Source organism: Perca fluviatilis, chromosome 21, assembly GCF_010015445.1.
Source record: "Perca fluviatilis chromosome 21, GENO_Pfluv_1.0, whole genome shotgun sequence".
In the NCBI taxonomy this organism is placed as follows: Eukaryota; Metazoa; Chordata; class Actinopteri; order Perciformes; family Percidae; genus Perca; species Perca fluviatilis.
In genome coordinates this window covers 18389052-18405810 of record NC_053132.1, presented here as the reverse complement: position 1 = coordinate 18405810, position 16759 = coordinate 18389052, and the positions used below count along the sequence as shown (strand labels likewise).

Sequence of the window (16759 nt, the reverse complement as noted above, 5' to 3'; positions counted from 1 at the left end):
TTATAGATATTAGTTATTATTAATAGGCAGTTTATTCTTGTGCATTATTCCAATTTTCCTGTTTTAATGTTTGATATTAGTTGGGGCATAACCTATCTTGCTAAAAAAAGATGATAGCATCGGAGTTACATTTTTAATCAGCTTTTTTATTTATTTTTTCATCACCTGTATTTTCTTGATCGATCCAACTTTTCTTGGCTTCTCGTATGATTCGGGCACTAAAAATGTAGGTCTTTAAACCTTTGGATACAGTGGTTTCATGTTACCAATAATACCGTACCCCACTCCAGACAATGTATCGATCACTGAGATAAAGTATAAAAGCATGAAAATGAAGAAGAAAAATAGATTATGATGGCACTAGAACAAGGGACTCTTCCTCAAAAGCATGGTATTATCCTGCATCCATCTGCCAGTGAGAGAAATAGTAGTTACCTGGATGTAACTCTAGTTCTTCTAACAGGCTTTAATATTGGTTTACCACATCAAAGCTCCGCCTCGGCACCCTGAAACTGATCTTTGCACTCACTGGCCAATCAGGAGGTAGCAACCACACACTATAAAACAAACACACTGTTTATCTTTCTTTTGAACGCAGCAACTGGAATAGAACAGGGGCCAGCTGGGCCTGTAGTTAGAGGGCTATTAGTCTCGCATTGCCAGACCTTCCTCCACAGCGCTGCGTAGGAAGGTCTGGCTATAGTTGACACAGCATTCCGGGATAGGAGAAAAACGTGCTCTAATTTATTGGCATTTTTTAAAACTATATAAACAATGGTCTTGGGTGTCGCTAAGCCCCGGACGGAAAAACGATGCATCTGCAATTCAATCAAGAGAGACTTAATGTACAAGAGCATGCAGCTGTACAGTGTATTGGAGATTGAACTCCACCTTTATATTAATACTTTTAATATATAGGGGTAGGGAACCATGATGTAACTCCCTGATGGAATCCAGACACCGGTGGTGGCGGAGAAGGGCCGGAAGACCAGACCGAGGAGGTACTGGAGCGACAGCCAGAGAACCACTACGACAGGAGGTGGAAGGGGAGGAGGAGGGTTGAACGCCTTTCCTGGAATGACAGCTGATAGAACAGGGAGAGAAGCAGATTTTAAAACAGTGATGTGACGCTGTGATTGGCCTATGGGATCCTTGGCCGTTCCTGATTGGTTTATCAGAAGTTGACGCTTTCAGTGCTGATTCGCTTTAGGGGAAACTGATTACTTGTTAGGAATTCCTGAAAGAATTTGCGCTGAGCTTCATAATCAGACAGGAACTTGTTTTGGTGGAACACTTTGAAAGGTTGTGTTAGTTTTGCAACAGAAAACTCAGATTGGACACATAGTCTAGCTAGCTGTCTGGATTTACCCTGCAGAGATCTGAAGACCAGTTAACCATAGTTCTTATAAATCAACCAGAATTAAAATGCCAACACAAAGAAAGCGGAAGGTGATGTACATCCGGCTGCAATGAGGGACAACTGGCAGAATTTCTGGCGGCACATGAAAAATCCCGGAAAGGAAACATTGTCGATATAGTCCAGGTAAGGCTGGGTACCGAATTCAATACTTTTTAGGCACTGACTTTAGCTCTAAAGTATTGAGTATCAAAAAATGCGCACCACGAGCCTAGGGGTCCCACAACCCAACCACACACTCCAGACTCTGAGCGAAAAATTACCAAAAGGCATCAATCTGACCCAGATGGTGCCTCCACTGCGGCAGCCCAAGGTGCACCACTAGGTAAGCAGCTGACATCAGTCCGAGCAGGGCAGGAGTCGGCCTCTACCTGGGGCCTCCAGCCAAGGTAGCACAAGTAGCCTAGGCAGCGTGCCCGTCCGAGGCCAGCGACGAGTAGCAGAGGCCGCAAAGCTTGCTGGTAGTCGAGGCCACTCAGCAACACTGGTGGGTGGCTGGAGATTGTGAGAGTAAATCTCTGCTTTAAGGTGGCTGAGTGAAAAAAAGAAGATGTACAGTACTGGTGCTTTATAGTGTCTGGTTGCTACCTCCTAATTGGGAGGTGAGTGCAAAGATTTGTCTCAGGGTGCCAAGGAGGGGCCCATTAAAGAGTGTAGCTGTATGAAAGCTGAGGGGGAGTTTTGGCATCCGATGATGGTCCCTATTGAAAATACCAAAATAAGCTATTGTTTTACCTCAAAATACAAAGTAACGATAATACCACGATACTGAATACAGTTCTGTCTGTAAACAATTATTGTTGACCTTTAAACACCCATTGAGCACGCTGTCACCATAAAACCTAAAAACAACAACAATAGTTTCTTGTGTTTTAAAAAAGTATATATATTACTGGTCCATGTTCCACTAAAACCCGAGCAATACTGTCAGCTAGCTAAGGATCATACTTACAGTAACTTGAATTTTACCAAATTGGTTCAAATATTAGCTAGCTAGACAACCTCAATTGACTAATAATTAGTGACTTTAAAAATAAAATAACCAAACAACATTAACTATAGCCTGTTGACTTTTATTTAATTTAATAAAACTAACATTTGAGTGGCTTGTCAATGTTTTACATACACTCTCATACCTAGCTAGTCGTTGAACAGATAACGTCAGGTTGTTTTGGAGTCGCCATCTTTTCCAACGTCATGACAAAAGTAGTTAACGTTAGTTTGCGGTTTAAAGATAGTCCTCGGTTACATGTCAGCGGTAAATACGTCAATACAGGCGGATTTCAACAAACTGACTTAGGAGTGATAGATAAAGGCCGTGTCTGCTAGCAGTTCACCATTGTGAACTGTATGACAGTGTTGGATGGCCTTCTCTATCAACACGGAGACTTCAACACATATATTTATATACAAGGCTATTTTAGGTCTCCTTCCATCCTACCTTCTGACCTATATCAGTGTAAATTGTACCGGGACTTACAATCTTCGTTCCCAGGATCTTTTCCATCTGTCTGTTCCAAAGGTTAGAACTGAGCTGGGGAAAAAGGCCTTTAAGTTTGCTTCTCCCTCTACATGGAACAAGTTACAGAAATCCCTGAAACTTACTGAGCTGGTCTCATTGGTCGCTTTTAAGAGGATGTTGATTGACTTGGATGCAGCCACATCTGGTTGTAGATGTTTTGCCTGATGTGTTTAGGATTGTGGTTGACTTTAAAGGACTTGCTGTTTCAGTTTTTTTATATTTCTAGTGTTTTTGTGTATTTTGTGTTTGTATGTACTATATGTGTGGTTGTACTGCTGCCTATCTTGGCCAGGACACTCTTGAAAAAGAGATTTTTAATCTCAATGAGTCTCTTCCTGGTTAAATAAAGGTAAAATAAATTAAAAATAAATTAATAAACAAGGTTAACGTTACAAACAAACCCATAACCCATAACGCTGTTTCAGTAACAACAGGCTTAGCCTGGAACACAAGAGAGACTATTGTTTTACTAGCTGCAATCAAAGGTAAGTTAAGTTGTCATTAAATATAGCACCTGTTTTATGGCCGATAGCATTGCATTATTGCTTTTATGCTTTTAGAATTGCTTTTATGTTGCCCTTCAATGTTGCTTCATGTCTCATTTCAGAGTGTCAGACGAGTATCTCTTGGAATCAACAATATGATGTTTAAAGAAGAGCCAGTCGTGTTTACTGAAAGTGATGCAAAGAAAGTGATGGGTAAGTGTTTTATTTTATTCCCCTCTTCCTTCTGAACTAAACACACTGGTTGTTGTCTTGACCTAATGCAACCTTTCTAAAGATTGTCAAAAGACCAGTTTTGTCGATTTGATTGACCTTTATTTTCATTCCCCCCCTCTGCATCAGAAACATTTAGAAAGAGTACACCTGGGTTGTAAGCGTAATGAATTCTGATTCTTGAACCTTCATTGGCATTAATTGATTGAAGTTAGAAAGGCATCCAGAGGTTCATCATGTCCATACAGTTTGTAATTAAGTGATTGTACAAACCACACATTTAATCAAAATGGCTTTATTTCAGCACATTAAAAATACAACAGGAATGAAAATCTCTCTCAAGTTCATCAATATTATGCCATTTTTAAATTTTAATGCAACCGCAGAAATTATAGAAACATCACAAAAAGCGTTGGTAAGGTAAATACATTTTAAGACACAAAAGTCAAATCCTTAGACTATTCTCCATCTAAAAATTAAACTATATAATGTTATAAGTAAACATAAGCAAATACACATAAAAAAACTTTAAAAAATAAAACTATATAATTTTATAAGGAAACATAAGCAAATACACGTAAAAAAAAACTTCTAAAAAAGGACCTAGAATTTTTTAAGGAAACATAAGCAAATACACATAAAAAAAACATCGAAACAGTTGTTATTATCGTGGAAAATCTTCATAATGGGGAGTATATATATACATAAATGACTATGCAGGTTGGAAATGAGTTAGTTGACAGGATCAGAGCTGATACAGTATTTGGTGTCTTTGTTTTTGTTGGTGTCACAAAATGAATAATTTTCTTTTCTGCTAACTTGTGATGGAAATTTACATTTTACAGAATATTTCATATAATTACCATGATAGTAACTTATTAGTAACTGCACAATGCAACAAAAATCATCTTGTTGTATTATTAAGAAGTCTTGCTCTTTTTTAACTGACTGTTGTTGTTAGGTCAAAGTATTTCTCCCTGCCAATCATATGAATACTATTATGATCTAAGATATTTGATACAAATCTCTAGGCTTTTCTTACAGTCCGACACATATAATTCTACAGATTTTTATTCAGAAATCCATGACACGAAGTCACCCAGAGTTACTTACATTTCTTATACAGCACTACACTGTTTAACTTATCATTGAATTTGAACTTCAGGATTGTGACCAAGACATCACTTGACTTCTCTGGTTTGGGGGAAAAATGACTTTTCTTAAGCATAAAAGCTACAGAGAAGAACTATCTTTCCTTTCATGGCTCAGTCTTTTGCTCCTCTGCCTGGGCCTCCATCTTTTCCTCCACTATCTCATATTCTCTTTGTCCTTCTTCTCTACTTCTTCGTATCCTCCTCACTCACCTCACCTGCTGCCCCCTCCATTCCCAAGGTGTGGTATACCCCCTCTTTCATTTCCTCTTTCTTCGGTGCTTCGTTCCCCTCCCCTCCTCCTGCTGCCCCCTCCATCCCCAGGGTGTGGTATACCCCCTCTTTCCTTCCCTCTTTCTTCAGTGCTTCGTATCCCCCCCCTCCTCTTGCTTCCCCCTCCATCCCCAGGGTGTGGTATACCCCCTCTTTCCTTCCCTCTTTCTTCAGTGCTTCGTATCCCCCCCCTCCTCCTGCTTCCCCCTCCATCCCCAGGGTGTGGTATACCCCCTCTTTTCTTCCCTCTTTCTTCAGTGCTTCATACCCTCCCTCTCCACCAACTGCCCCCTCCATCCTAACAGTGTGGTACTCCCCACTTGTCATTTCCTCTTTCTTCAGTGCCTCATATTCACCCTCTTTCTTCTGTCTGCCTGGTGCTTCTGGGTGAAGGGTGTCGTACTCGCCCTCCTTTTGGGCACGCTTCTGCAGCTTCTCATATTCGTCTCGTGACCTCAGTGGCATATCCTCGTAAATCCGTCCTAAAAATAACAAAGGAGTGCATGTGATGCCTTCAGTGTGCTTACAAAAAACTGAAAACAAGTAATAGTTACTCACCTGTGGCATTTCTCTTCTTGTACCATATAAAAAAAACCACAGCTGCTAAAACTAGAATCACCAGCACGATGAATACACCTATTAGAATGGGTGTCGGAGATTGATCTGAAACAGAGACAGCACATACATAACAATAAATATCTGTGACCCTGTGATAGTTCATAATAGTTGAATTCCCATTATTTGTCAGTATAAAAGTGTACTTTGATATATGAATTTCAAAGCATGTGACAACTAACAGAGCTCTGACAGGACAAATAATCTGTAGGCAAACCGACGTTGCATTGTTTAATATTGCACTACTAAAACGTTGTACAGCTCACACGAGTTGCATTAAAAAATGGTCAAAATTGATGCCTGATATGCAGAGATATCCTGATGTTTAATCCCTAGAATTGGTTGAGATCCAAAAACACTGGATCCTGCAATTACCATAATGCAATTCCATTATATATATTCTATTGCATAATAAATAGACCCTCCCTTCATGGTAAATTATTTTGTCATCCTCCTTTAGGTAAGAAACTGTGACTAACTGTTTCTCCAAGTTCCTGTTAAGAATTTAAAGTCTCGAAGCCGAAGGTAAGATAACACTGAAGACATCATCAGGGTTATTTTTTAGACTGTCATGGTCACAAAATACATTATGCAACTTTTCTTACAGGCTAGGCAGTACTCGTGATGAGTTAACTGCTCTAAATGTGTATAAATGTGTCAGGGGGAAACAATGTCAAAGACCTTTAGAAGAAACAAAAGCAGGAACTCACAAACGTAACCAATGCTGAGAGAAGACCTCCCGTTGTTCCACACAGCTCTACATGCATAAGTACCACTCGCTTTTGGCATCATGACTGCTTGTTTGTTATCCATAACTGCCCATGGCTGATCATTATTCTTGTAGTACCAACGATAGAAGCTATTCTCGGGACAACGTGGACAAGAACATGACAATCCAGTGGTTGCAGAGAGATATGCCTTCATAGGAGGCGCTGAAAAAAAGGACAAATGAGAAGACCGACTTAAAAGGTGTCTACTGGAGAAACAAACGTAGGTGGAAAGCATACACTATCGCACAAAAGAGGGAAAACTTCATTCAGTACACCAGCAGTTAAGGGCAGTCAAAGAGTGTTTGTTGGATTTGCTTACCTTGGACAAACACATCTTGATCATCAGAGGCCACCTCGTATGGGGGCCCTTCTGTGCGCGCCTTGTGTGTGAAGGTAGCATTACACTTATAACGTCCCATTGCAGATTCTGTTACAGTAGAGATTATGTAGGTGGAACTGTGACTGCCAGGAAGGATATCATTGTTTTTGTAGAAAAAAGTGCGGCTTATTTGATCTGTGCCCCAGGCAAGGCACTTCAGAGTCAGACTCTCCCCAACTACAGCAGGCAGAGGATACATTTCCAGCGATACGTCCTTCACTGAAAGAAAATGAAGATTGGATTGGATTTATACCCTATAGTTAAATGACTAAACTAAATATGTATAAATAATAACATTTCTGTGGCAAATATATTATTCAAATAATGGTAATGCTACACTGTGAAAGGGGTTGCTCATAGTCATGAATCTACAGGAAAATGCTCACCTGAATCTGCAGCTCCCATTGGCTTTGTATTACAGAGCATTAAAATAAAAGTAGGCCTACCTGAGGTCCTGACTGTGATTTGGTTACTTCTGTTTTGTTCAGTTTTATCAGTACACCAGAAAACGGTCTCCGGTACATCCAGTCTCTTGGGTTGAAAGACCACACTCACACTGTCATTCCTCAACTTCAACTGAATCTTCTTCGTGGACACTCCCCTGTAGACAAAGCATTTCCATCCCCACAGACCATCCTCATGTTCAAGCTGCAGGACAACAGAACTGCCCGTCCGCACCACTGGCTGGCCTGCCCTGATGGTGAGTGAGGCACTGGGAACGTAATCTGAATGGTAGGTAAATAAACAATACAATTATTTGTATGGAATGTGTAGCTCCCTTTACATGTTTGGGAGTTTGAACTGTAACACTTATGTTCATGTGGTACATTTACCCAGGACGCTGATGGAGAAACTGTCACTTGTTTGCCCGCTCTCGCTCTCGCATTGATAAGAGCCTGAGTGCTTGGGTGAGGCAGCTCCTATCTTCCAGGTGTCGTTTGTAATCGTTTGTTGGTCATTGTCGATGTACCATGTCACGCTGCTCCCGCCGCTGTTACATCTCAGAAAAAATAAGTCCCCAGAGAAGATCGGCTTGAGTGTGGGTGACATAGAAACTATGGATGCAGGAGACAAAGGAAAAAAAGACATAGAGTAAAGTATTTTTGGAGGCACAGTTAATGATATTACAAGAAACCACAAAAGTTGGTTGTTGCTGCAAACTATTGACATTTTACACCTCTGCAAGGTAATATGGGAAGATGGAGGCTGACACCTTTTGCATGTGTGAACACTGATTACCTTGTGGCTTTTGCTGACATCTTGCCAGAAGTGCGAACACTGTAACAAAATATAAACAAATGTCATTCTTTAATAAAAGTCTTTCATGACTAATATTACACAGTTTACAATAGTATCTTCCATTTAGTGCAGGGCATTTCAGACACTAAGTAAAAATTCTAAATGTTGAATCGTAACTTTTGTTTGTTTGTTGGCGAAATCTTCAAATATTTTACTAGTGACTCCAACGGTGTGCCCCGGGTTTATTTTATGGATGTTGAGCTAATGAAGTTAAAGTTTCTAAGTGTAGTACAGTAGGGGGTGCTGTTTTATTTAGTCTCGTCAGACAGAGTGTCTATCAGGTACTTCCTGAACTAAGTATTTAGTAAAGAAGCTGTAAAGAAAAAATAAGCACTAACTGATAAAGTCCAAGACCTGTCAAGCTAAATTCACGAACATAACATCAAATTCTTCCTCTTGCTCTCTCTAGTATTTTGTCATTCAAACATACTTTTAAAAATTTTTTTCCAGCATATCACAATATACTTTAAAAAAAATCATAAAACACTGATTGTTATTTGTTTGGCAGCTTAAGTGTATAATTTAGGATGACAAGACAGTCTCTGTATATCGACGGTGTACAAAGGACTATGGAGATTAGCCTGTATATGCTGTGCGTAAATACCTTATTTAGCTGTAGCTTTACTCAATGTGTTATTATGCAGATATATAGTCTCACATGCTGTGCAGTTGCACCTACAGCTGATCTGTAGTATTTGGGCTAATTATTGCATAAATAAGGTTTATAGTCCCGTGTATTATCATTAATTTTTTCATCGACCCAAAGTTCCGCAGTAGCACAAAGTATTCATTAGGTTTTACATAGTCAATTAAATCTTTTTTTAAAAGTACTATATGTTATACTTCACATCACTTCTGTTTTTTTATTTTATTATACACGGCTGTAAACATCTTCCTGCTGTGTGTGTGTGTGTGTGTGTGTGTGTGTCTGCACACAGTATTTGTTTCTGTATTGTTTTGCAGCATTGTACATTTTGTTTTACTTTATTTTTTATGATGCAGTGAATTCTAATCAATATTAAGAGACATATGACTAACTGGCATTAATATTAGCTTCTATAAATCTTTGTATCTAAATCTAAATATTTGGCTTTATGATATAATAATAGAGGATATTGAGAATATAGTGATGTTTCTCTCATAAAATGACTGCAGCAAAATTGTTGATTTTAAATAAATAACTAAATATCGAATCTTGTATGCATGCAATTTAATACTTTTATGAATGACGTACCTACTGTATGTAATTATTATCCTCCCAGAGTAACACAAACAGGAGAAACAACTCAATGTCTAAAGGCGCTGAGAAGTGACCAAACACTGACTGACTGTTTTGAGTCAAGTTGAGGAAGTTGCGATTAAGGCTGAGTCAGTGTTGCAATTCCAGTATCTAAGTATATTTCCCCTCTGCTAAATTGGATTTGTAACTTTCTGCTCCCCGTTTGTTTGCATGCCTAGTACACACCATTCTCTCTTTTTTTTTTTTTGATATTCAACATTGTTCTAATACTGATGCAATGCATGATTAATTTGGAAATTATTAATACAATTTTAATTAACCCTAACACCTTGAGTTAATTGTGTTAGTGTAGGCCTGCAAAGAATTAATGTAAATGAAAATACAGTTTACCTACAAGTGTATGAAAACCCGTGTCTGCATGTATGTACATCTGAGTGTACATCAATCAATCATCAATCATTGTTCAGCAATATAGTTGATTACAATTTGTGCTTTAGCTCAGTGTAATTCAGTAAAATAATGTCTTCCAGCTAAAATACTAATCACACAGCTTCATGAAAACATTTAGCTTAATGCACAAAAGGTTTTTAATTTATTGCATTTGAAATTCTGTAATGACTGTATGGAGAGCCAAACATGACAACAAATGTATTTACTTATTTCTATTAGCTAAGATAAATGTATGTATATGATCTCACCTTTTAAATCAAAATATATGTATTAGTTTTCAGATTTTGTTTTAACATTTATTTTTCCTGTCTAGAGATGATGAAAAGTGGCTTTGCCAACGCCCTTCTCCCCTCTCCCCTCTCATCTGTTGCACTGCCTAATTACCTCAGTGATCTTAATGTAGGCAAAACTTTTACGCATTTGTTAAATCTTAAATGCATACATTTTTTTTAGTTATATGTAAGAACATTTAAATATGTTTTAAGATTTGAAATGGCACTTAGTTCTATGTTTGATTAATTGCCTTTATCACCAAGATTGACAGCTGCAGTGACTCCACCTGAGGCCTCAGCCTTAGTTTCTGTGTTATAATTGCATACACTGCAAAATGTGAGATATGATGTTATAAATACATAAAACATCTGTATAAAAGCAATAGCAAATCTCACCAAATTCCAGCTGAGCATGATATAACTGTAATAATACTAACAAAAAGGAAAACCTTACAATCCTAAAACAACCTTTAACCCCAGATATCTGGCTTTGTGTTCCATTGGATCCTGCTTACCTGCCAGGAGCAGCAGATGTTGTACCCCCCTCATGATCCTCCCAGAGTAACACAAACAGGAGAAACAACTCAATGTCTAAAGGCGCTGAGAAGTGACCAAACACTGACTGACTGTTTTGAGTCAAGTTGAGGAAGTTGCGATTAAGGCTGAGTCAGTGTTGCAATTCCAGTATCTAAGTATATTTCCCCTCTGCTTTACTATTTCTCGTCAATAGCGTTCCCTAACGAGATCTTAACAGAACTTAACTAGTACAATTATAAATTGTGACAGAGGAAAAAAGAGAGCAACTAGAGAACTTTTCCCCAGAAAGTACTGTATGCAATACTTGGGAACCTAAGCACACAATATCATAACTAAGAAAAACAGAGACAAAAGAGACACAGGGCGATTCAAAGTAAATATAGAACACAAAAAAAGAAGGTGAAACTGGAAGTAGATGCTTGAAAAAGCTTTTAGAGTAGTTACTTCTTTATGACCCCCTGCAAACCTTAACAGAGGGCAGTTACTACTTTCTGTATTACAATTAGGAATGGAAACATATGCAAATGCTTTATCTGCCCAGTCTCTACTGTCTACAGTACAGTATAAGGGTTAACTGAAAAGCAGTGGAAGAGATGATTACTAAACATGAGAGAAAACCCATGTGGTTTAAAAGCAACTAAGGACAGCTAATGGTGAACTCATAGGTCTATAACTAGAGAATCCCAGCTAAACTAAAATGGCAAGCCAGAGTCAAAACAATAGTTCAACGCACTCAGTAAACAAGGCTGGTAGGGAGGCTCTAGAGGTTGCAATAAAGGCACAGACAGAATAAGATAGGAGCAAGAGAAGCGCTTATATGTTCTGCATCCCAATTTAGGGCCTGAATCCTTTGAGTAATAATAATTATTATTATTGTAATTTGGGCTGCAACTCACTATTTGATTGTTGATTAATCTGTTGATTAATTTCTTGATTAATGGATTAGTTATTTGGGCCATAAAATATCAGAACATTTCAATCAGTGTTTCTAAAGCCCAAGATGACTTCCTCAAATATATTTTTTTGTCCACAACTCAAAAATATTGTGTTTACAGAGGAGTAAAGAAACTAGAAAATATTCACATTTAAGAAGCTGGAATCAGAGAATCTTTTTTTTTTTTCATAAAAAATGACTCAAACCGATTGATTGATTTTTCTAAAGAATTTAGTTAATCGATAATCTAAATATAATAATAATAATAATAATAATAATAAATTACCTCTGTTTATTAATTGGTTTCCAAGTTAAACGTTTCTGAGAAATGAAGGAGAAACTGCCACAGCTAAAGGATTCTGCCCTTACACAGATCAAAAGCAGAAACCACATGAATTATGTTCATTGTTGGTGACCGCTGACACCAGTGGGGTGTGAATAAAACAGACAGCAAGGTTTGAGGCTAAAAGAGGAAATGAAAAAAGGGTTTTGTTTTAAAATTACATTAAAATCATCAGTCAACATGTGACAATTACTATTAATCGATACACAGGTAAGAAGGGATGTTGTGAATGTCGGTAGACACTCAAAGAGCTTAATAGGATTTAGTTATATAGCACTTTGTAATGGTTTATGTGCAGGTCATTTCAGGACACTGTGGTTTTAGGTAGCATAGGAACCAGCTCTTGCTTTTGGTTTTAAATTAGATAAAGACAACTGAATCATGGTCAGCAACTTCTTCTTTCACACGTTCTCGAAAAATAGAACACATATTTTAATGCATGTAAAACCCACCTCTCCCGCACCTGAAAAAAGGTTGCATGCAAGCCAAGTGACTTAAACGTCCGAAAGCATCAAAAGATCGGTATATTCTCCTGTTCAGAAAAACTGTATGCAGATGTTTCAAAGCTAAAATGCTAAAAAGTCACCAACAGATACTCACATGGTGTGACACATGACAAAACCCAAATGTGTTGTTTCTGTTTCTTTGTCTTGCTTCTCAGAATCCAAACAATGTTTTATTTAGTGCAGTGGAGACATTTTCGACTTACTGTAGCAACACTTAATTCCTGTTATTACACATGGGGCCTCATTTATAAAACCTGTTACGCAAGAAAAAGTTGCGTGAAGCAGGGTGAAATTTGTCATCGCAACATTCCTCGCAATAGTCGGGATTTATAAAGAATTTCCATGCGTAAAAATGTTCCCAGTTTTCCGCAAACTTTTGACCACACGTGTTATCGTGCGTAATGCTCCCAAGGTTTTATTGACTGCGTTTTAGTGAACTCCGATGGTATGCCCGTTTTCCGAACCTAACCCAGTTTTTGTTTTCCTGAACCCAACAATCCTGTTCTTGCTAAACCGACCCAGAGCCGGTCGCGGCGCCCGGCGGCAAAATTACGAATCCCACTATGGCCACGCCAAGACCCGCCCTACGAAGCAGCTTGATTGGTTAGGGTTAGGCATTTCACCTCGAGTGGTTATGGTTAGGGGATTGGTCAGGGGATAGGACCTGTACGTGTAAGCATGGACGCCTGGCCAATAGTAGTGTGTGAATGCAATTGACACACATGGCGTGGCCATAGTGGGATTCGTAATATCGCCGCCCGGCGAGGGGCTGCCAGCAACGGGGAGAGGCAGGGGAGAGCAGCGGAGGAAATGCGCTTTTCCTCCGCTGCTCTCCCCTGCCTCGCCCCGGGAAATGCTTTGTGTGATGTGTATCTGTGTGTGTGTGTGTGTGTGTGTGTGTGTGTGTGTGTGTGTGTGTGTGTGTGTGTGTGTGTGTGTGTGTGTGTGTGTGTGTGTCTGTGCGTCTTTATGTGGTCGTGTCTGATTATTGGTGTCTGTTTGTGGGAATGTTGTCTTTCTGCACCTGCTATTCCCAAACAGTTATCATACAAGTTACCAAATTGTTACATTTCAAGCACTTTCACCTGTTTTGCACCAATATTGATCCAAAATCTTGTTTCTATTTTTACCTTTTTAATAACTGAATTTCCTTTCTCACAAAAAACGAAAATGATCATATGATCATAAATGTGATCTCACAGGGGTAAATGGCAAATAAGAACCATAAATGATGTATATATCATTGGTAATTGAGCTAAATCTGTTAAGTATTAAGGCTGCGTAACAACAATATGAACACTAGGGTTACGGCTTCCAAACAGGATTTTGTTTCGCTGTTCTACCTCTGCTAGGAGAGCGGGTATAAGTTAGCAGCAGGTTTGATATTCGCAGGATATTCGTTTTCGACCTACCCCCATTCAGTGCCTTCAATAAAATCCCACTACATTACTAGTGTAGTATGTTGAGGACAGCTTAGGACACTTTGTAAAAAAAAAATCACAATGGTATTTGTTGTCGCTACCGATTTACAAGCGAAAACAGCACTTCAATCTATGTTCCGGCTGTTGGCCGAGTTAGGGACCGTCTACAAATTACATTACTCAGGCTGGTGACATAGACTACTGGGATTCTTTCAGGAAAGAAATCACCAAAAATCACCAAAAGTACATTTTCTCATTCTGATTGCTGTAGTACTTGCCAATGGTAAGCCTTTACTTACTACAGGTCATATTTTTCTCATAAGTCACATTATAGTGAAACAGGATGGAATTAAAAGTTTAAAATATTCACTAAAAATCAACAAAAGTACATTTTCTCATTCTGATTGCTGTAGTACTTGCCAATGGCAGGCTACTACTTACTACAGGTCATATTTGTGTCATATGTCACATTATAGTGAAACGGGATGGAATTAAAAGTTTAAAATATTCACTAAAAATCAACAAAAGTACATTTTCTCATTCTGATTGCTGTAGTACTTGCCAATGGTAAGCCTTTGCTTACTACAGGTCATATTTTTCTCATATGTCACATTATAGTGAAACAGGATGGAATTAAAAGATTAAAATTATCACCAAAAATCAACCAAAAGACATTTTCTCATTCTGATTGCTGTAGTACTTGCCAATGGCAGGCTACTACTTACTACAGGTCACCTTTTTGTCATATGTCACATTATAGTGAAACAGGATGATATTAAAAGTTTAAAATATTCACTAAAAATCAACAAAAGTACATTTTCTCATTCTGATTGCTGTAGTAGCTGCCAATGGTGGACTGCTAGTTACTACAGGTCACATTTGTGTCATATGTCACATTATAGTGAAACAGGAAGGAATTAAAAGTTTAAAATATTCACTAAAAATCAACAAAAGTACATTTTCTCATTCTGATTGCTGTAGTACTTGCCAATGGTAAGCCTTTACTTACTACAGGTCATATTTTTCTCATATGTCACATTATAGTGAAACAGGATGGAATTAAAAGATTAAAATTATCACCAAAAATCAACCAAAAGACATTTTCTCATTCTGATTGCTGTAGTACTTGCCAATGGCAGGCTACTACTTACTACAGGTCACATTTTTGTCATATGTCACATTATAGTGAAACGGGATGGAATTAAAAGTTTAAAATATTCACTAAAAATCAACAAAAGTACATTTTCTCATTCTGATTGCTGTAGTACTTGCCAATGGCAGGCTACTACTTACTACAGGTCATATTTCTCTCATATGTCACATTATAGTGAAACAGGAAGGAAATAAAAGATTAGAATTATCACCAAAAATCAACCAAAAGACATTTTCTCATTCTGATTGCTGTAGTACTTGCCAATGGCAGGCTACTACTTACTACAGGTCACATTTTTCTCATATGTCACATTATAGTGAAACAGGAAGGAAATAAAAGTTTAAAATATTCACTAAAAATCAACAAAAGTACATTTTCTCATTCTGATTGCTGTAGTACTTGCCAATGGCAGGCTACTACTTACTACAGGTCATATTTGTGTCATATGTCACATTATAGTGAAACGGGATGGAATTAAAAGTTTAAAATATTCACTAAAAATCAACAAAAGTACATTTTCTCATTCTACAATAGTAGCATTCTTGTAGTACTTTGCCAATGGCAGGCTACTACTTACTACATGTCACATTTTTGTCATATGTCACATTATAGTGAAACGGGATGGAATTAAAAGTTTAAAATATTCACTAAAAATCAACAAAAGTACATTTTCTCATTCTGATTGCTGTAGTACTTGCCAATGGTAAGCCTTTACTTACTACAGGTCATATTTTTCTCATATGTCACATTATAGTGAAACAGGATGGAATTAAATGATTAAAATTATCACCAAAAATCAACCAAAAGACATTTTCTCATTCTGATTGCTGTAGTACTTGCCAATGGCAGGCTACTACTTACTACAGGTCACATTTGTGTCATATGTCACATTATAGTGAAACAGGAAGGAATTAAAAGTTTAAAATATTCACTAAAAATCAACAAAAGTACATTTTCTCATTCTGATTGCTGTAGTACTTGCCAATGGTAAGCCTTTACTTACTACAGGTCATATTTTTCTCATATGTCACATTATAGTGAAACAGGATGGAATTAAAAGATTAAAATTATCACCAAAAATCAACCAAAAGACATTTTCTCATTCTGATTGCTGTAGTACTTGCCAATGGCAGGCTACTACTTACTACAGGTCACATTTTTGTCATATGTCACATTATAGTGAAACGGGATGGAATTAAAAGTTTAAAATATTCACTAAAAATCAACAAAAGTACATTTTCTCATTCTGATTGCTGTAGTACTTGCCAATGGCAGGCTACTACTTACTACAGGTCATATTTTTCTCATATGTCACATTATAGTGAAACAGGAAGGAAATAAAAGATTAGAATTATCACCAAAAATCAACCAAAAGACATTTTCTCATTCTGATTGCTGTAGTACTTGCCAATGGCAGGCTACTACTTACTACAGGTCACATCTTTCTCATATGTCACATTATAGTGAAACAGGAAGGAAATAAAAGTTTAAAATATTCACTAAAAATCAACAAAAGTACATTTTCTCATTCTGATTGCTGTAGTACTTGCCAATGGCAGGCTACTACTTACTACAGGTCATATTTGTGTCATATGTCACATTATAGTGAAACGGGATGGAATTAAAAGTTTAAAATATTCACTAAAAATCAACAAAAGTACATTTTCTCATTCTGATTGCTGTAGTACTTGCCAATGGCAGGCTACTTACTACAGGTCACATTTTTGTCATATGTCACATTATAGTGAAACGGGATGGAAT

At 37.7% G+C, this 16759-nt stretch overlaps 1 protein-coding gene across 1 annotated transcript; it reads right to left on the bottom strand.

The window, feature by feature from the left end:
* Positions 1 to 4992: 4992 nt before the first annotated feature.
* Positions 4993 to 10741, bottom strand: LOC120551647. The gene is made up of 8 exons (XM_039789145.1): positions 10620 to 10741; positions 8083 to 8121; positions 7677 to 7898; positions 7290 to 7568; positions 6784 to 7062; positions 6405 to 6626; positions 5638 to 5742; positions 4993 to 5561 (listed from the first exon to the last, which is right to left on the bottom strand). Exons 1-8 carry the CDS (start codon positions 10651 to 10653, stop codon positions 4993 to 4995), a joined length of 1749 nt encoding a protein of 582 aa, XP_039645079.1. The 5' UTR covers positions 10654 to 10741.
* Between the last annotated feature and the right edge of the window lie 6018 nt (positions 10742 to 16759).